This window comes from Acomys russatus, chromosome 4 (assembly GCF_903995435.1).
Source record: "Acomys russatus chromosome 4, mAcoRus1.1, whole genome shotgun sequence".
NCBI classification, from domain to species: domain Eukaryota; kingdom Metazoa; phylum Chordata; class Mammalia; order Rodentia; family Muridae; genus Acomys; species Acomys russatus.
In genome coordinates this window covers 65,885,941-65,909,894 of record NC_067140.1, presented here as the reverse complement: position 1 = coordinate 65,909,894, position 23,954 = coordinate 65,885,941, and the positions used below count along the sequence as shown (strand labels likewise).

The 23,954-nt window shown below is 46.8% G+C and overlaps 1 protein-coding gene across 1 annotated transcript in view; it reads right to left on the bottom strand.

Annotated features, from left to right (window-relative positions):
• The window catches only part of Tgm3 (transglutaminase 3), a 38,748-nt gene that overhangs the window by 2,815 nt on the left and 11,979 nt on the right, over window positions 1–23,954 (bottom strand). Inside the window, 11 exon segments of the mRNA XM_051144611.1 lie at window positions 1,680–1,730; window positions 1,732–1,838; window positions 4,892–5,200; window positions 8,691–8,936; window positions 10,571–10,674; window positions 16,419–16,554; window positions 16,655–16,832; window positions 20,540–20,668; window positions 21,937–22,055; window positions 22,800–23,039; window positions 23,526–23,699. Coding sequence (XP_051000568.1) covers window positions 1,680–1,730; window positions 1,732–1,838; window positions 4,892–5,200; window positions 8,691–8,936; window positions 10,571–10,674; window positions 16,419–16,554; window positions 16,655–16,832; window positions 20,540–20,668; window positions 21,937–22,055; window positions 22,800–23,039; window positions 23,526–23,699 — 1,793 coding nt within the window.

The window sequence follows — 23,954 nt, the reverse complement described above, 5'->3', positions numbered from 1 at the left end:
AGAGGCAGGTGAATCCCTGTGAGTTCGAGGCCAGCCTGGTCTACAATGCAAGTCCAGGACAACCAAGGCTACACAGAGAAGCCCTGTCTTGAAAACAAAACAAAACAAAACAAAAAGCCAAAAAAAAAAAAAAAAAAAAAAAAAGAGAGAGAGAGAGAAGAAAATATTCAGATTTTATTTTTGATCCCATGGTCTAAGGCCCCATGTTAATCCATATTAACTACCAATCAGTGTTAGATAAGACAACAGAATTTTACCCAGAGTATTATTTTTTTTATAGATCCTCTCATCATAAGTTTAAAATCTGACGCTGTGCTGAGTGAACCTCACACTGACATATTTAGTGGAGTAAAGCATCTCTGCTGTCTAGAAGCTCAAATGAGGGGAGAGCGAGTTTGAGAGAAGGAGACTTGGGTGTGTCTTATACTCAAGGAAGTTCAGTAAGGCCCTACTTCTTGACTGCATCAGTGATAAAAATATTACAGCGTCTTTAAAGATAAATTAGACATCATACAGAAATCCAAAAACTGTCGAGCAAAGTTGAATATGAATACATGAATAAAAGATGACTATGTAAGGATGTTTGAGGATTAGGGAATAAAACAGGGAGAAAATTCGCTTCATTGACATGCTCAGCCTTTTAGGGCGCAGTGCTCTTATAGCTGAGCTGGTCACCGCCCAGTATTGTTTCCCCAGCTTTGGGAGCTGGAGAAAACACTCAGCTGTCCATCATATCAGTGGACAGGGAGGACAGGGAGAACTTCCTGGAGATGCCTTGAGAAGCAAGAGAGATGCACCATGCAGGAGCCACGCAGGGGCTGGCAGCACCTTCCCTCTGGGAAGGGAGGCATGGCAGCCCAGAGCCACTATATATGCTATGGTCACGACCCAGGGAGGGTGCTGGTTCTGATTTCTGAGGTTTATGTAGTAAGATGACCCCAGGACAGCATTAACATCTGCTATACTGGCATTGACTATCAGACAGGGGAACAAATTGTTATACAAAGGTATGCCTTCAGCTGGGACAAATGTTTAGAATGGTCTGAGGGTGCATAACTGATGACCAGGCCTGATCTGTGGAGATCTATTGAGAGAGGCTACTCTAAGGAAGTGACACTCTGAGAGGCAAGCATCTTCTCCTCCTCCTGACAGCTGGAACAACAGATTTAGCTAAAGGGCTTGCTCACTTTCCATGCTGATAAACACTGGAGGCCAGACACAAGGCCAAGTCTCCTCAGGTTCAAGGCCCAAGGTCGGAACTACTGTCCCACCATGACTGTCTAGCTCCTGAGGTCAGACCACTCCTATCCTGAAGCACAGCTGGACCTTAGCTACATGGGGAAATGGGGCCCTGCATCAGAAGTGACACCGTGGGTCCCCTGTCCTGACGCTAGGAACCCTAGGAGCTACAGAGCTAGGAATCCTAGGAGCTAGGAGAGGTGGAACCAGTGCTGACACAAATTACTTGGACCATATACCACGAAGACCTGGGAAACCAGCGGTGGGATTGTACAGCAGGAGGCAAGCACTACAGGTGTATCAGACGAAGGGCGGCCAGATCCACAAGGCTCTGTGTACATCCCTAGGGGAAACCCTGACTTTTCTGTTCACTTCCTGGTCACTAGTGGGCTTCCTAGGACAAGGCTGTTTCTGGGAGGCACCCTGTCCCATCTTCTTACCTCCAGGGTCAGAGTAGGGTTGTCCAGGATGACATCGCGCTCCACCAGCACCCTCAGCCTCATCGGTCACTTTGCATATGGCTGTGGTGCGGATCATGTTGTCTGCCTTCAGGTATCTATCGTACATAGAGTATGGAATCTTCACAGGATGCTGTATTTCTGAAAGGAGAAGCAGGGAGTGGGTGGACGGGTGTAAAGATGAGCTCTGTCGGTAGCCTATGGCTTTCAAAGCCTTCAGTAGTCAGCTCGTGTGTGTGTGTGTGTGTGTGTGTGTGTGTGTGTGTGTGTGTGTGTGTGTGTATGCATGCGTATGTGTGGTTTTTGGTTTGGATTTTTTAGCAGGTGTGTGTGTGTGTATGTGTGGTTTTTTGTTTTGATTTTTAGCAGGGGTGTGTGTGTGGTTTTTTAGCAAGGGTGTGTGTATGTGTGTATGTGAGTTTTGGTTTGGATTTTTAGCAGGTGTGTGTGTGTGTGTGTGTGTGTGTGTAGTTTTTTAGCAGGGGTGTGTGTGTATATGTTTGTGTGGTTTTTGGTTTGGATTTTTAGCAGGTGTGTTTGTGTGTGTGTGGTTTTTTAGCAGGTGTGTGTGTGTATGTGTGTGTGTGGTTTTTGGTTTGGATTTTTAGCAGGTGTGTTTGTGTGTGTGGTTTTTTAGCAAGGGTGTGTGTATATGTGTATGTGTGGTTTTTGGTTTGGAATTTTAGCAGGGGTGTGTGTGTGTGTGTGTGTGTGTGTGTGTGTGTGTGTGTGTGTGTGTGTGTTTGGGGTGTGTGTGCAGAACAGGGATGGAGGAAGTGCCAGGAGGGTGCAGAATAGGGACCGAGGAGGTGCCAGGATGCAAGCCAGCAAGAGGACTCCAAAAATAAGGACCTGATGGTCTGAGGCGCAGCTGCCCCTCCCAAGCCTGGGAAATGTCAGAGAATGAATGTCCTTCTAAGGGACAGGGGAAGAAGGATGCTAAGCTATTGCCTAATGGCAGCAACAATAAGACTGACAACACAGTAATGACTAGGAAGGGAGGCAGAAGCATTGGCCAAATCGATGCTTCAATTCTCCCAGTCATCTAATAAGCTGTGATTCTAGTGTGACAGTGTCCTCACCTTGCTTCCTCCCTCTGCACTCTCCTGCTTCAAAGCTGTCCACACGCTAGGAAGGCAAAGCTTTAAAGAGCACATGTTCTCTAAACCATGGCACTTAGCTGGGCGTGGTGGCGCACGCCTTTCATCCCAGCACTCGGGAGGCAGAGGCAGGTGGATCGCTGTGAGTTCGAGGCCAGCCTGATCTACAAAGTGAGTCTAGGATGGCCAAGGCTACACAGAGAAACCCTGTCTTGAAAAACCAAAACAGACAAACAAACAAACAAACAAAAAACAAAAAACATGACACTCCTCTTGTGCTCTACAACAAAAGCCTCCCATGGTCTCGTTTTGCTGTTTTAGGGGTCAAGTTCAGATCTCGACTTGGAGTCTACCCAGCCCCACTGTATAAAAGCCACCTCTTCTTTAAAAAAAAAAAAAAGCTACACTTTCTTGTCATTCTATATATAAACCAGGCACATTTCCACCACACTTCGACTTGTGGATTTTTCTTCAGTGGAACTTCCTCCTCTGACTTCTCTCTGGGCTTCAAAGACTCTCTCTCTGCGGTGCTGGGGACAGGATCCAGGACTTCGTGCATGCTAAGCACACGTTCTATCACTGAGATACATGTTGACTCCACAAAAGCCTCCCAACACTGTGGACTGATGTGATTCCTCCCTCTCCAGCTGGTCTTGGGCACTGCTCTCCTTCCTACAGTTGTGCTGAGTAGCCTCAGGGGTAAGAGAACTAGGAGGAAGTTCCTCCTGCTTTTGCTACTGAGAGGATGGGCTGGAGCTGTCCCTAGCAAGGAGAAGGGAAGGCATCCTTGAAATAGTTGATCCAACCTTCTCAGTGGTTTGACTCTGAGGCTCAGAGAGGGAAGGAAACCCACCCAAGCTCATCCAGAAGTCCCTGAGCATCAGGGTTCCAGGACCCCTTCATCCACCTCCTCTCTGCTTTCCATCCACCCTGCTGTTTATTACAGAGGATTAAGTTGTTTGTTTCCTCTTCGTGTGGAATATTTTTGGCCTGCAGAAATAGGTTGTCCTGGGCTAGAGATGCGCCTTTGGTAGAGTTCTTGCCTAGCATTCAGGAGACATTGAGTTCTATCCCCAAGTCTCCTCCCATTAAAAAAGTCTCTCTCTCTCTCTCTCTCTCTCTAAGTGTCAGAGGTAAATAGTAGTGACCGTTGCTCCTGATCCTGAAATTTCTGATGGAAGACAAGCTGTGAAGGGATGCTGCCTTTCAGGAGAGGTAACGCAGATCAATTTCTCTTGGAATTCTTTCAGGACAGGCCGTATAATTAATCAGTTTCTATTAATTCTTGATGTGAGGCAAATGGCCACCCCACCCTTGTTAATCTGCTTTGTCAGCCTAAACTTTTCATAACAGCTCAAGGATTTTGCCAATGTGGGCACACCTATATTCTAATCCCGCAAAACCAACCTCCTCTGCTCCACCCTGTTCCCTCCCCATCTGGCCTGCCCTGGAGCAACAAGTCACCAAACCTCCCAAGTGCTTAGATCTCCAAGAAAACCTGTCACTGTCATCAAGAGTCATGGAAACGATGGGTGACACGGGGCAAGGATTTAAGTCCCCCCCCATCTATCGCAGACTATCCAAGGCCAAACCTACAACAGGACTTGGGGGGATGAGAGCAGGGTAGTAGCAACAAAACCTAGCAAACAGGAGATGACATTGGGTTTAACAACAGGAAACCAAGGACCAACACCTCATCACCGGCTCTTAATCACTATGCCACAAGCAAGCCTTGTGTCTGCCCCTGTAACATGAGCTTTGAAATCCACCCCTTTTAGGTCAGGTGAGGTTACATTCACTCTGAAAGTCTTTCAGGGTAGCACAAACTCATATAGGACCTAAGGCTGTGGCTATGAACTGCCAAACCCTCCCTTCTCCCTTTTGCTAGGGTGTAATAAATATGTAGTTGGCATCACAGTGACTGGCTTTGCTCATAGGACAGCAGCTTCTAAAGAGTCAGAACTAAGGCTTCCCGATGGAGGCCATTCATAGCCATAGTCCCATAGTCAGCTGACTCAGCGAAGGCCCAGCAGGAGGCCTTCGGTGGTCATCTCCTTAAACGTACTGAGTCTCACCAACCAGAGGAGAAGTTACCTTCTTCAGGATCCAAGGATATTGTGACGGAGTCCTTCCATACTTCATGGACGAGGGTGCCATTGTAGACGATGGTCCAGGCTGTCATGTTCGCTGTCACTGTCTTCCTATCATTAGTCAGGTTTTTAAGGATCAGGGCCAGACTGACTTCTTTGCCGACTGCCAGTACACCAGTGACCTTGAACCTCCCAGAAATGCTGGGTGCCCCTTCTTCCCCTGCCAAATTCCTTGTGGACGTTGGGCTGAAAGATGCAGTAGGCTTGAGTTTGCTCAAAGCCTTTGCATGCACCCGCCTTTCCTCACTGGAACCTGTGTGTCGGCGAGAGAAACAAAAAGAAAACAAGGGTTCCTCAGGGATGTGGTTGTGACTCAGACGATGGACAGTATGAGCTGCCTGAATGATCTAGAACTAACATTGACACCACTTCTATGTGCTCAAGTTGCTCCCAGCAAGTGTCTGATCTTGTCAGGTCCCCATTAACCCTTCTTAGAATAAGGCTTCCAGACCAGCTGGTGTCTGGTCCTTTCCCAAGCAAGAGAACACTGTCAGGAAGCTACAGGGAAAGCTGTCTCAGTTTCTGCAAACATTATTATGGGGCTTCATCATTTCCTTGGTTTCAATTAGATTTCTTTCATTTTCTAACTCTCCTTCCTTTCCTCTTTTCCTTCCTTCCTCTCATCCTCTCTCCCTCCCTCACTTCTTTCATCTCTTTCTAACTTCTTTTCTCCTTCTTTGGATGAGAGGTCTTTTGTGAGACTTGAAGAACAGGCTGATCGTTGAGAAACAAATGGCAAAACTAAACCGAGAGGAGTTAGAGTAAATCCTTAAGTGAAACCAAAGTTAGGAGAAAGACCCTCCAACCCCTTCTCATGTGTCTAAAGGTACTTCAAGAGTCAGAAAGTGACACAGAATTTGTCTGTGCAAGTCAACAAGAACTTCCCATGGCTGATAAAACTGGTTTGAATTGCTGAGAAATTTGGAGTCTCAAAACAGCAAAGGCTAATAATATAAGAGGCTGCATTTGGTGACACCCGAAAGGCTGTGGCACATTAAGAACACAGCAAACAGCTCCAAGCCCAGGCTGACTAAGCAGTTCACCTCTTGCTCCCTGCCCTGACCTGAAGACACAGGTACCATACAGCAGAAGATCCTGGACTCTCAAGAACATAGAAGAGTGACCATGTTGGCACTTGTGGCCCCTAGGCGTTCCCCAACCAACTGGTGACAACCTCAAGGTAAACCAGAAGACTTAAGATAAGTACTCTACAAGTTAGTGAGTCCTTTCCATGAATTATGTAAATTTCCTGGCAAGGACTTCAGAGGCTCGCCCATCTAAGAGAAACTACTGGTTTGGATGACTCTGGGATTTGGATGAAGAAAGGGAGGGACCCGTCTCCAGGGATCCAGATGGAGCCTGGGCTAAGGGCCCTCTCCTGTACCCACCCTGCTGCAAGAAGGTGGCCAGATTACCCGGCTTGAGAGCTCCTGGAGGGCCAGGTTCCACTGGATGCCCTTCCATTCTCGGGCTGAGCTGCCACTCCACACCCACGGCTGAAGGCTGTGCTGAGACTGAGCCCCTGTGCCTGAGTCCTTGAAGCAGGCATTTGCACAAGGAGGTTCCAGAGCCTATATAGGTCACCTGCCGAGCTTACTCAAGACTATGCTTCCTGCTGCTGTTTTTCTCACCACAGTACTGCTATTGTGTAAATGCTTAGCAACCCATTTTATGAGCTTTTCCTGCCTGGGGCCCTCTGAGACCAAGTGGAATCATCAGGCAAGAAGTTCTGGGTAACATCACACAGCTGCTCCTTCTTGCTGTCATGTATGAGCTGAGCTACTGGCAAGGAGTTCTGTAGGGAGCTTCCTACCAGGTCCCTCTCTCCATTGCTTAGCAGGCTGCTTGGATTCCACAGAAGCCGGACCAAAGTATGAGAGTAATAAGGAAAGCCGCAGGCTCCTACAGCCAAGTAAACAGTACCTCACTAAATAGTCTGTGGGAAGGCATTATTCCAGGGAGGGTGCAGCCATCCAAATGGCCAAAGATCACCACCCTAGTCCTTACTGTGTGCCAAGCACTGTACTTAGCACTTGGTGTGCATTTTTGTATTAAAATCCAAGCCAAGAGAGATACTGCTATTCTTGTTTTATAGGCAAGGGAAAAAGAAAATCAGACATCCTATGAAGGCTGTTATAAGTGTGGTAGGCAGGAAGGAGAGCCAGTCGCCTTCTGTCCTGGCTTATTTGTTTCCTGTTCCCTAGACTTGTCTTACACCACGGTGTTGAAAATACCAGTTTGGCACCTGCCTCTCCAGTGACATTCTTTGCTGTTTTATCTATAGGGCACCTGGGGTAGACATTTGGGGAAAGCCCGTGAAAGCTGTCAGAATAAAATACAGTCACTTGTGTCCATCATAAAAAAAAAATAAGTAAAGAGATAGATAACCGAAGCTGAGTTACAAGCGAAGAGTTTTTCTGCATAGATGCCTGATGGTAGCTTTGGCAAAAAGCCTGCCAGAAACGTGAGCCTCTACAGAGGTCACAAATGCAAGCCAGGACAGAAGAACCTCAAGGTCATCTGCCAGGTAGCTGTCCACTCAAGCCTGCACCAACACCACCTCAGTCATTAACCACTGTGGCCAAAAAAAAGTGCTGTCTCAAAACGTTTGATGTAGCATTCCTCATTTCTGCAGCTAAAACATTCTCTTTCCCTTTGAGTACAGTGATAGTTTACTATGGAATGTGTGTTCTCCTTCCAATGCTCTCCCATCCTCCAACAAGTGTGTTTCTGTTTTAGAGAATCTCAACAGTGTTTGTTGACTGAGGGTAACCCGCACCCATTGGTACCTAGAGTGGATGCCCCTGGCCTTGGAGTCAGACTCCGCCTCCTGGAGTCAGTTTTCTCCTGTGAACACTCGGTAACACCAACAGCCAACAGTTGTTAGATATTTGGTCTGATTTTAGGAGCACTATGGGCACATTTGAAGGGCTCTTTTCTTGCTCCCCATCTCCCAGAAATTGACTGTGAGAATCACTTGAGCACCGACCCAACTATTTCCAAGTATTTTAGAAAGAGTGAAGTATCAGAGAGCGCCCATGGCCTGCCAGAGCAACTGCTTAACCACTCTGGGCTATTTCTAAAGTTTAACTACACCTTCAGATGGAGAGCTGTGGTCATCGAGAACTGCTGTGCTGTGGGTTCTCAAAGCAACTTCTGAGTGACAAATCTAATAAGGAGAAGGCGGCTTCATAGCATGTGGCCTCTGAGATGACTGTAGAAGGACAGCAGTGACACAGATGATGGGGACTTCAGGGACCATGGCATTAGCCTCCTCATGTAGTCAGACCTCTGGACTTCTTAGGGCATGGGAGCTACGACTGTAGATGGCACAAGTCCACATCCCTGAGTTTCTTTGTCTATTTCTTTGTTGAGATGGCATATTCTGTCTATGATCTTGGAGAACAGCGGGATAGACTGATAGAGAAATGTGTCCCAAAGCCCTGGAGGACTATGCCTCTCCCTCTGATTTACAATCATAGTGACATCAGTGAAGTTGTACAATTGTCTGTGCTCTTAAGCTAATTCCCCCAGGTACTATAGCTGTCCTTGATGCTTCTGTCCCCACTGAAAACAACAGTTGAGCCTTTGATGGTAGAGAGACATCCTGCCATTTGTACAGAACTATCTGAGATGTAGGGTTGCCAGGTTAGGGCTTTTTATTTTTTTTCGTGTACTCTCGAAGCTGTCCTCCCATCACCAAGCGACACCATGTGACGTCACTCTCTCAGCACCAGTCCTACCTTCAGGGTACTTGTACTTGTCTGTGACATCCATGCGAGAGTAGCTGCCCACTGCCTTGGTGCTGATGTATTTGCCGATGGAGTGAGTGTCCAAAGAATTCTGCTTCTGGCTGCCAGTCCTAGTATCATGGATCCAAGTGATGCGATCAGCACTAACCTCAGCGAAGATGAAGACCATGTCAAAATTCCGGTCCACGTCACCCTCTCGGATTGCAATGACTGAAGCAGGACCACACTGGAACACACCTGATGGCCAAGATGCAGAGTCTGGATGTATACAAACCACAGCTAAGCCCATCCACTCTAGCCTGCCTAGGATCTGACTCTCTGAGTTCTCTACTTTTACTGTGGGCAAACTTCAGCCCTGACCCATCAGTCTGGCATACAGAAGCTACCCATCACCATCACTTTGTAACAAGTCCCTGGTCCAGCTCCACCTAAGACTGGCTCAGTTGTATATCCTGTATGAGTCTCACCTGTGCTGGTCCATTGATGTCATCCTGGTCTTGCCCTGAAGTGCTGCCTCTCTACTCCTGAACTCACTCTAGCCCAGAGGTGTATCGACTTCCTATTTCTAGAAGTCTTTCCTGAACATTGAGTGTATGGAACCGCTTGCTCCTCTGAGTTCCTAACCCCAACCTTCACTTTTCCTCTCCAGTAGTCAACACAAATAGTTTATGTGGCTAGACAAAGATGGACACATATAGAAATATATACACACAATTTATATGTATATACATACAAACACATTATATGTTATATACATATATGTATGTGTGTTAGTCCACATTGTTTACAAAACAAAAAGATGCACACACAACATTTTATACATGGGGGAGAGTGACCTAGATTTTTTTTAAAAATCATAAATCGTGGACAGTAAATTTGACATCTTGCAAATATGAGACATTTAACAAATCAATAGTGTTATTAATTCTGATATTTTATTTTATTCTCCTTTCTATTCTGCTTTGGTTTTACTTCTTGACATGGTCACGGTTCATTCACTTGATTTTATAAGCACTTCTGAGTTGCACCGAAAAGTTTAAACAGTGGCCAAAGGTTCCCCTCCAGGCCCAAATTTGCAATACACCTTGTTTTTGTTAGAAAGGTCAGGTGTTACCAGGTAGGATAAGGACATCAGGGTGACAATGAGTGGATTTTTATTCTACATATGTCTTATAATTATCTGAGTTACTTCGATAGTTTCAATTATATACTATTATTATTATTATTATTATTATTATTATTATTATTATTACCATTACTACTACTACTACTGTTTGAAAGAAACACATCAAAAGGAAGGTAAGAGACAAGACAGGCTTCTTTAGCTATTAGAGCCAGAAGAAGAAAGACCCCCCCCGGAGAGCATGGGATCCTTTGATGGGAGAGTAGGAGGTAAAAGACAAAAGCAAGCTCACAGGCTCTGGAGAGGGTCAAGGCAGCCATTTAAAGGGAGCCTATCCTCTCCGAAGGCGACAGAAAGGAGCAGTAGCAGCAGCACCTGTTGCCTTGGGCCTGCCACCGATAGGAAAAATGGGACTGAATCCACAGGGCTTCTGTCCTGGGAGGGCCATGCTGCTGGTGGCAGTGGTAGGAAGCAGCTGTTGACAGGGGAGGCTATCTTCCTCCCCTAACCTCCCCTGCTCCCCCATCCCCCTCCCGCCCCATCACTTGACATATACCAGGGCTTCTCAGCAGTGACAACAGCTGGAGGGGCTTCAGAAGAAGCCAGCGTGTAAACAGCCGCGTGAACAACGTGAAATAAGGAGAACCCTGTGAAAAACACTCTTCATTCCACTGTGCCCTGTGCTAGGGAAGGCTTTGGGGGTACTTTCACCCGTAAACGACAGAGCAGAGCTCAGAGCAGCTCCTACCTTGGCTTCTCTCTTGGGGGGTGGCATCTAGCACCTGCCATCCATCATATTGGGAGCCTAGGTCAGGCCGCACGAACCAGCCTTCATTCCAGACATGGAAATTCCTGCAGAGAGAAGGCCACATAACAAGTGAGCGGCAATACCACACCTCCGGCCAAACAACACAGCTCCCTGATCCTCCCTGATCCTCCCGGAAGGTGCTCCCTGATTCTCCCCGAAGGTGCTCCCTGAGCAAGAGACTCTGTTAGTACTAGAGGCCATCATTTCCCTAAAATCTTCCTAGGGTGGTAACCTGAGGCTCAGAGACACAGGAAACAGAGCTTGGGACGACCAAGGAGAGTGGGGGCGCTGCTCTGAAAAGTAAGAATCAAGAGAAAGGAACCCAAATTCATGTATAAACTACTCACATGTCTGAGTGCCCTTGAACTATGAACCCTGAGACATATCAAGTAGCCCAGAAAAATGATGGAACCAAGCTGCTCCCACCGTGCTGAAGCAATTTGCAATCAGGGTCCCCTGTGGGTTTGCTAGTGCAGAGTAAGAGAACACAGCCACTTAGCATACCTGGGGTATAAGCCAAAGTAATTCAACACACACAGGACCAATTACATGAATTTAGCCTCAAGAGAAAAGACACTGGAGCTCTCAGACAAGGACTTGAAAGCAGTTCCTCTAACCAGAATCAATGATGTAAAGGAAAATATATCCACAGAGACCAAAAAGAAAGGAACTTCTGGCAGATAAATAGAGATATTCCAGAAGGATCGAGTGGAACATTTTACCTTCAACCTCCCTGATATCTGAAATTGAATAATATAATTGATGAGCTTATTAGGAGAATAGCTACAGGAGAGGGAGGATGAGCATGGGGAGAGATCTGCAGGTCACTTGAATTATCTGGTCTGGAGATGAGGAAAAAGCAATAGAGCAGAAAACCAGACACAACAGATATGCCAGACAGAGTCATATACCACATTATGGCTATAAAAGACTTGCAAATTAATAAAAGCAAAATAAAAGAAAAAAAAACATGCCAATGAAGAGCGATGAGCAGCCTTCATAAGCAGGATAAAGGATGACTGAACGTATGACACTAGTTTTAGCCTTGATGCTATTAAAAGAAGATTACAATGGCAAAGAGTAACCATGGCAGCTATGCAGATTCTGCCTCCTGGACCAGCAGAGATTAAACTCTAGCTGGGGCCTTGTTCGCTTTCAGGCAAGAAAGCAAGTGTTACCGCACACTTCAGGTAAGGATTTAAATTAGTATGGCCTTTGCAAAGGGCAATTTGGCAATGAGTATAAAAATCTCTAACAATGTGCATACTCACTAAGCCAGTATTTCCACCATGAGGGAGTTCTCCAGTGTAAAAAAAAAACCTCGTGAACACGCACAGTTGTTCAGGCTGAGGTGCTCACCCCAGCATGGCTCGTGAGAGCAAGAATGTTGGAAGAAAAAGTCGCCAGTAAAGGAATAACCAGATAAATTGTTACACAGCCAGAAATGAAATATCACACAGCTGTAAAATAAATAATGAGCAAAGTACAAAGTAGGAGCATCAAACGAATGCCATGTGTGCGCTGCACAGCTAACATCCTGGATGCCAAAACAGGAGACTGTGAACTCCAGGCCAGACTGGGTTGGTTACATAGTGACACACAAGCTCAAAAAACAAAACAAACCCCACAAAATATACAAGCAAACAAACAAACAAACCAAATCAACTGGTTTTCTAAAATAAAATGAAAACAGAAAATTAATAACAAGATCAAGCTAGAAAACTGCTTGATGCCTCAGTAGGTGAAGGTATTTGCCACACAACCCTGTAGACCCCAGAGTCAGATCTCTGGAGTAGGGTAAAGGTAGAAGGGCAGAGTCAGAGTCAGAGCCACAAAGTATTCCATTGACCTACACCCGTGCTCACCGCCTCTCAGCCCTCCCAAAACATACACAGAGCAATAATAAAATTACAGAAATTGTAGAGGAGTTAAGGGAAAGAAATGGATATTTTGAAGATTGTGTGTACTGTAAAAATGGCAATAGCCAAAACAGTGTGAACATAGAAAGTTAAGTATTCTAACTGCTGTCAGTATATTTTCTCTTTTTCTGTGTGGTGGTAGGGATCGAACCCAGGACCATCTGTATGTTCGGCAAGCACTCTACCGTTGATATATAGCCTTTAATCCTTGACTCTCTAGAATGGAAATGATTAGTCATCCTTCTTATGATTCATTAACTGTGGTGCCGTCTTACACTGAGCAAATTTGAATTCAAGTGTGTGACAGAGAGAGAGAAAGAGGAAATAAATATAGTATTAGCAGGGAATGTGATAGCAGTGTAAAGATAAGATTGATCACATTACACTTAAATAATTTCACTTTGGAAGGATGTCTAATGACAAGGAGAGTGTGTTTATAATATACTATTTACTCAAAAACATATGATTGACTGGGGATGTCACTCGGCGGTAGAGTGTTTTCCTGCCATGGGGATGTGACTCAACAGTAGAGTGTTTTCCTGCCGTGGGCAGGATCCTGGGCTCTGGGCTGGTGGGATGGCTCGGTGGATAAAGGGTGCTTGCTAGGTTATATCCCTGGAAGCCGCACCACTAAAAGAGAGATCCGACTTCCACAGGTTGTTCTTCAGCTTCTAAGTGTTCATTGTGGCACACATATGGTCCCCCCCCCCAATTAAACACACACACACGTACATCTCACACACACACACATCACACACACATGCACACATCACAGTTTAAGCAAATAATAAATATAAAAAAAATTAAAGATTCTAGTCTCAGTCCCCATACAAAAAACAAACAGACCAATCCTATGGCTGAAAGCACGAAGGGGCTGGCTTCCAAATATGAGAAGTAATAGGGTGCACCTGTCTATTACATGTTCCAGCTAGTTCTCGAGCTTTGCAAAATGTATTAATTCTGTAATCAATAAGAACACTCCAAAGAATGCGTAGGAAACTGTCAAACACTAAAGCGTGTGAACAATATGGTCATAATTGAGTTTCACTTCTCTTATGTATTGAAAACTCCTGTAACTAGGGGGAGAAAAAAAGGCTCTGGAAAAGACAGACTTCCCACCTCAGAATGACTTCAGTGTTTATTAATAGCCACAGAGGCCTGCTCCTCCCAGCTCCCCACCTACGCTAGCTGTAACGCAAACCTGGATGTTTACCAGCCACTACTCTAGAGGTTTTCTGGAGCTCTGTCACTTTTGAGTTCTTAGGGTGAGAAGACCGAGCCTAGAAGGTGGTCTCAAAGCCCTGTTCCTTCTGCGGGTAAACTCCAAACACAGCCTCACGCACTATCTGACCAGGACAGCTTTCCACATCTGGGGAGTGTGCTGAGGAGATCTCTCCGCTACCCCTGAGCCTTGTACCTCACCCAGTGGTTCCATTTTCACTCCCCAGCCACTGATCTTTGTATGCACTCAAAAACCACTAAGTTCCCACAAAGTACCCTGCTCCTGAAGAAAGCAAAGGCTCTGGATAGCCAAGAAAGCTTCTCTCTCCGAGGCCAAACCCAGCCTCAGTGAAGCGGCCTGAGGAAAAGGTGTGCTCCATTAGGGGCTATGAGTATGATTAAAAGCAAGCCCTGGAAGAAATTGCAGCCGTTTCCTAACCCGGCCCTTCAATTATAAGGTGGGAAATTAAGAGAGAAAAAAAAAAAAAAAAAAAAACCCCAGACAATAAAAACAACAACAACAAAAAAGTAATTTAAGCAACTTGCAGTCAGTGAGAGTGTCTGTCCCTAGCAGTTCATCTTCAGACAAGCTACAGGTCACAAGGGGCTGGTTCCAGGATCCCCCTCAGGAAACCAAACTGCAGTGTTCAAAAGGATTTGAGTACTATACGTAAGGGTACATAAAGAGACATAATGTTTGGCATAATCTCCATATATTGTCATATTCTTTACATCATCTCTAGGTGGCTTAGAATGCCTAGTGCAATGTAAATGCGACTATGGTTGCATGGTATCATTTGTCATATATGAATGCATAATGAAAAGCAAAGGTCTGTCACGTTCAGACAGACAAAAATCATAGTAGGCGTAACTACGTTTCCGGGTCATAGTCGGTTGAGTCTATGAATGTGGAACCCATCCAGAGGGCTTGGCTGTAATTCCCCTCTCTTCTGTAAGATGACCAGGACCCTCCCTCAGACTGCTTCTAGTCCTAATGTTCTTTGTGTTAATAGAGACCTAGTATATTCCAACTGTAGCTTAGTTACAAATTCACAGTGTGACTCTGGGCAAGTCTTATTTTTTTTTTCTTTGTGGCACCCCTGAGCCATGTTTGGTTTTATCAAGCAGTGGCATTTACTGCTTTAAGTGAGCCGAGGAACTCAGCTTCTCCATCCGAGTGAGCTAGACAGCACCCACCCTGCCCAGACCCCATCTTCTACACCACACTGTCCTGCCAACCTCTTTTGGAAAATACAGATAGGAGCTGTCGGATTTCTCGGGCCTTCACCAGACATGATAGCGACAGCGTTCTCTGGCGCTCTGTAGTTCAATCTACTGCTAAACCGCATCTCTGCCTTTTAGTTAGACCTTTGGCCGGGGGGGTGGGGGGGATTATTCAATCTCTCTGTGCTTCAACCTCAGTCCCTCACCTGTACATTGGGCCTGAGAATAATAGAGTAACAATACCTATGTCCTGACTTGTGAAATGTGACTGTCAGCATGGAGAACAGTAGGTGACATGCAGACATGGGTCAGCTGCTTGAACCGTCGCTAAGGATGTCCCAGTGCCTAACGCAAATCCATCCTCGCCTTCTGCAAAGGCAGGCTCGTGTAGACAGCAGCTTACATGCAAAGTTCCCAATATTTATGACACAAAGATTTAGACCCAAGACTTTTCTGCCTAAAATCAAGCCGTGCTTACTATAAAATGTTAGTAGCTCTGCTCTCCTTGGGTATACATAACGTGTGGTCTCTGGAGGGTGCAGCTAGGGTCTGAGGGTCTGAGGAGAAGAATGCGCTTGAGGCTCATAAGAGCCGGAGAGAGGCTTGAATGGTTATCGAGTCCTAGACCAACTTTTATGCCTCAGTGGTAGAGAAAATTGGGAGCAGAAGGACATGGCGGCTTGCACAGGTCCACAGCAGGTGGGAAACAAGGCTCGGGACTTCTGGCCTGCCACCATCTGGGCCTGGTTCTCCACACACAGCTGCCAGGGAGTACGCTTCGGGGTGGTTATCACTCTCATTGCTGTCTGAGAAGGGATCCATCAAAGGAGTTAGCAGAGTGAGGGTGACAGGCCCCACAGGAACAGTCTGCCTTGCTTAAGAAAATAAGCTGGGCCTGGTGGTGGACACCTGTAACCCCAGCACTCGCCAGCTGAAGTGGCAAGATCTTGAGATTGAGATTATCCTGGGCCAGAGAGTGATTCTCTGTTGGGAAAAAAAAAAAAAGGAAATACAGCAAAAAATAGCAAAATAGCACTAAGAAGACAAAGTAACCCCTCCTGAGAAAGGTGGGGGGGAGGGAGAGAGAGAGAGAGAAAAACCTTAAGTCATATGGGTTGCTTGAACTAAGATAAATTTGTATTTTTGGTTGGGAAATCAGTAGCTTCAATTTTTAACTTCTCAACTGGGGCCAGGCCTAGTAGACGCTAGAGTGGTCTCCTGGCCTTTCTGACCCCATTTCCCACCAGCATCAGACCCTTCCAAGGGCTGCACTGCGAGGTCTATGACTTAGCACCAGCACTGCTACTGTGAACTATGCCCATGTCACGTTCCTTCTAACTCCAGTGTGAAGCCGAGTTCCAGGGGAAGGTGGAGAGCGCCTCGAGTTTGGTGCTCCGCACCCAGGGAAATGGTCCCTTGCTTACCACACACTGTCGCTGCCTTTCTCCAGGGGATTTCCCATGGCGTCATAGTACACATCTACGCTGAGGTTTCGGTCTGTGTCGTGAGCTGAGTTGAAGTTGGTGATCACCCGAGAGGGAACCCCAAGGCAACGCAGCGCTACGAACCAAAGCGAGTATGAGGATGCGGGATGTGGTAGACGTTGGCGTGCCCCGTCACTGCCCACTGGCCCGTACAAGGCACACCGCACCCAAGTTACCTGTGTTGAGGGTACCAGCAAAGACCCAGCACTGGCCATATTGGACTGGCCTGAAGCCAGATTTTTTCCAGTTCTTGAGGATCTCCACGCTGCCATTCCACGTCCTTGGGTCCACGCCACCTGAATAATTGCCGCTCCAGTTCCCAGAAATGACACCGCTGTCGTCATTGGCGTTGATCTGTGCAGAGACAACCCCACCCCCCCCCCACGTCAAGTGAATCAATACCATGGCCCGCTTACAGCAGTGACATAGAATTCAGAGCACGGTATGGGACATGAGGAAGCCATGGAGCCTCGAGTGCACTTTTCTATAATGAAAACTATAACAAGTCACTTTGGAGGAAATGGGGGGGGGCGGTTTATGAGGTTCGAGGGACTTTGTTTCATGGGCCTATGTCTGATTGCTCTTGAATGACATCAATTCTGTACTGCAGGATGACACCCGAGTAGGAGACACCACCGTTCGTCAGTAGCAAGACAGGGCCCAGAAGTCCTGCTTGCAGAAGACAATGGTCGGGTGGGTGGGTGGTGGTGTCTGTGGTTTGAAACTATGTTGTCTCTGTGTGTGTGTGTGTGTGTGTCTGTGTGTGTACCTGTCCTCCAAAAATTAAAACTTTAACATATAATATCTCAGAAAAAATAAAAATGGAATATTGCCATTTCTTCCTCCTTCATCCATTTATCCATGTGTTCGTTCATTCATTCATTCATTCATTCATTCATTCATTCATTCATTCCCCTTAAGTACAGCTCTAGTACAAGGAACACAAATGCGATACAGCATTGGCAGAATACTGGGTGAGAACTCACGAGACCTGAGTTCTACTTTTCCGTTTCCTTCTGAGACAAACATGAAGTGCCTATTGATGAAATGATATCAAAGGTGGCAGTGCTGGAGTTTATCAAGTCGTCTGTGGAGAAGGGGTCAGAGATGAAGTGTGACCAGCCTTCAGTAAAGCGTTATTGGAGCTGACGGCAGATCCCTGAGGACTTGGAAATTTCTCTCTACTTTTGTAGAGGCCAAGATTCCCCCCATAATAAAAGTTATAGAAGGAGACCTGGGGATTTAGCTCAATAGTAGGGGACTCACCTGGCATGTGGGCAGCTGGGCTCTATCCCCAGCACCGGGAAGACTCACATTTGCCTTGATACACCCCCAGGTGAGAGAGGAGCTCATAAGCCCTTCCTGTCACCTGTCTCCTTGGTGATTTGGGGGAGTCAGTTTGTCCCACTGACCCTTACACCTTCACCTTTCAATACAGGGGCAGTGAAAAGTAGATCCATCAAAGGGATGCCTCCGTTTGTCCAGCTCCCACAGCCTGTTAAGCCCTGCTCTGTATCCCCGCTGTACAGTGGGAGGCTAGACTGGGCCCTCACAGACTCCTCGGCTGCTCAGATCTGCTCCTTCTCTTTGGAGCACATGTAATTGTGCCATGGCTTATGAAAGTGGACAGCAGACGATCCCAGCCCAGAGGTGAGCTCTCTATCACTTCTAGTGGTACCATGCAAGCTAGGGTGTCCTTGGATGTGGAAGATGGGCAGCTTGCTAGCAAGCTCTGGGGTCAGGGGTGCTCGGGGTAAGGTCACTGTTGGCTGCAAGCCGAGTACTTCAAAGCTCTGCATAAGCCATAATTAGCTCCTGGCCTGGCCCAGCCCAACAGGAGGGTCTGGAGAAAGCCTCAGGGAGGCAGGTCTGAGGAAGTCAGCTCTGAGATAGAGAGTGGGTTGGCCCCAGGCTGAGAGTGAGTCAGCAGCTGCCAGAGCCAGCTGGCTTCAAGGCTGGACTCACCTACTCCATTTGCTGGCAGGAAGCTTGGCTTCTTAAGTGGCCCTGAACTCTAGTTTTACTTGAGCCCCTGCCTCCAATGGCTACCCCTTCTCCAAGTGACTTGCTTCTCCAAGGTTCAGCCCAGTCCCCCTTTGCTCAGGTCTCTGTCCTGGCTACGCTAGGCCTGGTGGGTCTGAAGGTCCTGAGTGTCTCTGGGTCCACCTCACTTCTTTCCCGTGAGGCCCCGTTCCAGATCCTGTTCTTGAGCGAAGCCCTCCCTAATTAAGGCAAAGCATCAGCATGCCGCCCAAAGCTTGTTCAGATTTCTAACGAGGAAACTGGGCAGCCTGGGAATAGTCCAAGATAATAAGCCATGGCCCAACATAAAAAGACGCTGAGATATTTCTGGATGATTATTTAGTTCAGGAGGGCTATAGTGAAAGAACTCACTTTGACTTTTAGCCTTTGTTTGTTTGTTTGTTTTGGAGACAGGGTCCCCCTGTGAAGCCTAGAGTGACTAGGAGCTCATGAACCTCTGGTCTCCTCAGGTTCTCAAGTGCCACCACATCAAGTGGCCTTTAAATTTTTAAGCAGGTAAAGCCTTTCTGATGGAGATATTCTATACATATTGAGTGCAGAGCCATGGATTCCTCCAGGATTGGTGTGTGTCTGTGTGTGTGTCTGTGTGTATGTATGTATGTGTGTATTATTTGTGTGTTTGTGTGTGTGTGTGTGTATATATATGTATGTGTGTATTTTTATGTATGTGTGTGTTGTGTGTGCATGTGTGTGTGTGCTGTGATAGGATAGGTTTCACATGTATAGGTCCATGGAACTGAAAAGAGGCCCTGACAGAAAGCTCAAGGCTTTGTTTGACTCACTGTGTCACTGTGAACCAGTCACATTACCTCCTTGAGCCTCTCTCTCTGTCTAGAAAATGAATGAGGCAATCTTCTCTCCTCCTGTCATGACACTTGAGCATTCCATGCTGCCAAGGAGGCCCACAGTTCCTAGAAGGCCTCATGATGTAGCAGAGGCCTAATTTTTCATCCATCCTCCCATCACATCCCCGGTGAACACCTAATATGTTCTCGTGTCATCTAAGACAGGCCTTGCCATGAGCTTCAAACAAGCTTTGAAACCAGCCATGCCTGAGTCTGCTTGTGCTTTCGCTGCTCAGTCGCTGTGCATGTTAGGCAAGCCCTTTCATTTACAGGAGTTCCATGTCCTCTACTGACAAGATGGCAAGGCCATGGCTACCAGACACATTTGACAAGGCTCACATGAGACTCGGAGTGCATGCGTGGGCCCGAGAAGCAGTCACACGGCACATGGTAATTTGTAGAGGAATTTTAATTCATAACATGGCTGCTCTGGCAAGAGATCACATCCAAATACCTTCTCGGTCTGTGTGATCTAACTGGAATACAGACACACCTTTAATCCCAGGAGACAGGGCAAACAGATCTCTGAGTTCAAGGCCAGCCAAGGTAGAACAAGTTTCAGGTAAAGAAAAGCTTAGGTCCAGGTGTAGTGGCACACGCCTTTAATCCCAGCACTAAGGAGATAGAGGCATGCAGGTATCTGAGTTCTAGTCAGTTCTGTTTGAGAAGCAGCTGGGTTGAGTCAGTGGAGCTGAGTTTGTGACAGTTCAGTTCGTGGAATTCAGAGGCAGTTTTTACCAGGAGAGTTTTACAGAGGTTGAAGAGAGAACCAGCTGGACACAGGTGAAGACAGAAGAAGCCAGAGAAGGAGAAGTAGCCAGAAGATTAGAACTGATTACTAGAACTAGTTTGAGACCAAGCAGAGCATTTCAGTCAGAACCCAGATAGAGTCAGTCAGCTTGGAGAGGAGTTTGAGCCAGAACAGCTGAGTTTAACCAGCCAGCCAGAGTTCAGAAAGAACTAGAAAGGGTGAGCTTAATCAGCTGTCTCAGAGGCTGAAAACATTCTAGGCCTAGATTAGATTGTGCGGAGACTAGCAGTTTCCAAGCCGAGGCCTAGATTAGCAGACGGAGGCAGTAAGCCTTGGAGATGACACTTTCTTCAGAGAATGAAGTGCTTCCTTAAAGTTCCTTTACCAGTAAGTGGTGCTTGCCATCGCGCTCCATTACTTACCATGGCACTGAGCACCCGGCAAACGTATTTGGGGTCATTTCTGCGGGCCACGTCAGTAACAGGGTCTCGACGGAAATTCAGACTCCTATCCAAAATGGAGAGGCAGATGTTCAGGATGTCGTCTTCAAACTGTTAATAGTGGGACCACGTGTTAAGAGGAAAGACATGAGGCATTTTGTTGGTTAATTAAAGAAAGCACAAAGGCAAGGACCTCAGGACCTGCCCAAGGCCTTTCACTCTGTGGCCTTCAGAGCTAAGGGCCATTGAGGGGCAACCACTGCGACAGGCCTTTATCCACCCATGCCGCTAATGTGAACAGGAAAGTCAGTGCGGCCCACTCCCAGCTTGCTGTGGAACAAGTCGGCCTTTCTGGCCTTGGTTTCTCAACCTGCTTAACGACTGATCAAGCCAAACTCATCTCGAAGTTCCTTTGTGCCTCTGACTTCATCCTGAATATGTCATTTGGATCCCTGGAGAACTAGGTGTAAAAATAAAACAGTGTGGCTGAACACACATCTAAAGCTTTTTTTTTTTTTTTTTTTTTTTACAAAATAAGACACACAAGAGTGGTCCCACATGCTAGCTCTTCTTGCCATACGTCTTTGTGTTTCTTTCTCTTTCTTCCTGGAATGTTCTTCCAGCCTTCCTTCCCTCTCCTCCTCAGGCTCAAAAGCTCCTTCACAAACCACCCCACCAAAAATAGCCCCGCTCCCACCCTTGGGTGTGTTATATGCTCACCGTTTTCTTCCTTTTAATGAAGTCAACACATAGACTCAGCTTAGAAACTTGCTGTGGCTAGCTACGTAGTGGACCCTGGAATGGGCAAGCATGCCTCTGCCCACACACTTCTGGGTGTGTAGGTGCCCCGGCTACCCAGGGTACTTCATTCTAATACCTTTACTTATCACCTGGAAAATGGAAAGTAAAAAAGGCATTCCTAAGCATTCTCTAAGCTCAGAAAACCTGAGAACTCTCTGGATTCAGATGGTAATACAAAATAAAGGCTATTGCTTTGAAAGGCCAACTATATACCATGGTAGAGCTTTGTCACATACCAATGGAGCTTTTTGTGTGAGATGGATGGCAGAAGCTACACTATTGTCCTGAAGATTGTTCCTATTTTTTTTTTTTTTTTTTTGGCTAGGCCTTTTTATTATTTGTGTGTCATGGCATCAGAAATATTTCACTCCATCAGTTCATCAATGAGTCCATCTTGCCTACTAGCTTGCGACTCCTTTGAAGCAGGGAATATGTGTCTGAATCACTAGTGCTCAGCTTAGCGCCTGGGACAGACTAGACACGTGTTCCGAATGAGTGACTAGATAGAAGGGCAGGAAAAACAGGCGGGTCTGCTGTAAGCCCTGAGCACCTTGTATATTTTCTTATGGTCCTTTTACCTGTCCAAAATTCCAGCCAACCATGCCAATTCGATTTGTGCTGCCCACGTAGATGATGCCAGAATCTTCCTCAACATACTCTCGTCTTTCAGCGTGGTTACTCATAAAGACATCATCCGCTGTTACACACACACACACACACACACAGAGAAAGAGAGAGAGAGAGAGAGAGAGAGAGAGAGAGAGAGAGAGAGAGAGAGAGAGAGAGAGAGAGAGAGGGAGGGAGAGAGAGAGGGAGAGGGAGAGGGAGAGGTGGGGGGAGAGAACACAAAAAAACCAGATATCTTAGTGAACCAATGAAATCACTTCTCCTTCCGCTTCTGAGGACTGGTATAGGGGTTAAAACAAGAGTCACTTTGGGCCCATCCCCCAATCTCTACTGAAGAATGAAGTCTTGGAATATGACACTTCCAGCTCGCACTGTGGGAACTCAGGTAGAAAGAGAAGCTAAGCTAGCCTACAACTCTCAAAAGGGGACCCAAGGGTGAGCTATTTGCTCCTTCAGACAGAAGGATACTGCCACACTGTAGAATTTTACTGTAGTCATGGCTTCTTAGAATCCATCGTGCTATGCGTACATAAAAGCTCACACAATCCCTGTGGGAGCCCCAGAAAAATAACAACATGATGTACACTTAGCTGGGAGCATTTGAGGAAGAGGAGAAGAGATAGTGTGACTGCTTAGAACCACACAGCTGGGTAAGTGCAGACCTTCTAACTAGTAGCATTTCTGCTCCCTTAACAGCCCACAAACTTTCTCCAATCAGCTCTAAGGCCACGAAGAGTGCACTTAACCATCTCTCTTTTCCATGCCCATGGCTTCTGTCAGGGCCCCCGTGGGAGTGTGGTGGTTAGAGACCTACCTTGCAGCCATGGGTTGAACAGCAGTATGAAGGTGCCGAGTCTCAGAGAGGAGACCCTGCCGTTGGAGGAGATCTCAAGGTGTAGGGTGTACCATCCGATTGGGGCATTGGCAGGACTGGCAATAGCAATGTTCAGACTATTCTCATTGTTGGCTTTGAGCTCTGCACTCCAGCCACTTGCGTTTCTCCCAGAGACTGAAAAAACAGCCTTTGTCCTGGCTGACTCTGAGGGTTGGGGACCTGTCAAAGAAATAGAAAGTGAAGGACCCAAAAGGGTGCCAGTAGGGCTTAGGAGAAACCAGGCCTTGATGCTACTGCCAGTTTCTCTAGGTCAGTGGTTCTCAATCTGTGGGTCACAGGTCAACAAAGAAAACACAGAGATTTACACTATGATTCCTAACAGTAGCAAAATTAACAGTTATGAAGTAGCAATGATATGATTTTTATGGCTAGGGGGCAGGGAGGGGAGCGGGTCACCATGACATGAGGAACTGTATCAAGGAGTTGAAGAAGCATTAGGACAGTTGAGAACCACTGCTCTGTGTCTTCCTCCAGAACAGCTCTTCATCATAGTGTTTGAAGAAACTTAGGGAACATGCAGACCACATCCTTCCTGGTTCGAAGAGCACAAGTCTTATGTTCCCAAAGTCACCCTGAATCAACAACATAGCCCAAAGGCCCAACAGGCAACTCAGCACACATGTGTGGAGGGGACAGAGTAGGTACCTGTGGAAACGATGAAGTTCAGATCGTCTCCAGACCCAAGGCTTCGGTTGCCAAACAATACCATCTCCCAGGGGAATCCTCTCCGCACAATGAGGTCCTGGCTGGAGAACTTCTCGGTGTGATGGGCTCTCCGATTCGCAGACATCTGCCAGTTGACATTTTGGATCTCTAAAGCTGTGAGACAGAAAGTAGACACTTGAGGGGGAGGGGACAAGTGTGCAGCATGCCCGAAAGGCATCCAAGGGCAAGGAGGCAATGCAGAGCTGAACGTCCAGAAACATCACATTAAGACACACAAGCTTCGATTCTGCATAGCAGAGCACTCACCACTGGCTCCCACTCAGCCTTTCTGTACTCAAATACGCCAGTTCGCATGACCCAAGATCACATCAATGCCCCACCTTCCAGACAGCTAAGCCACTCCTACAC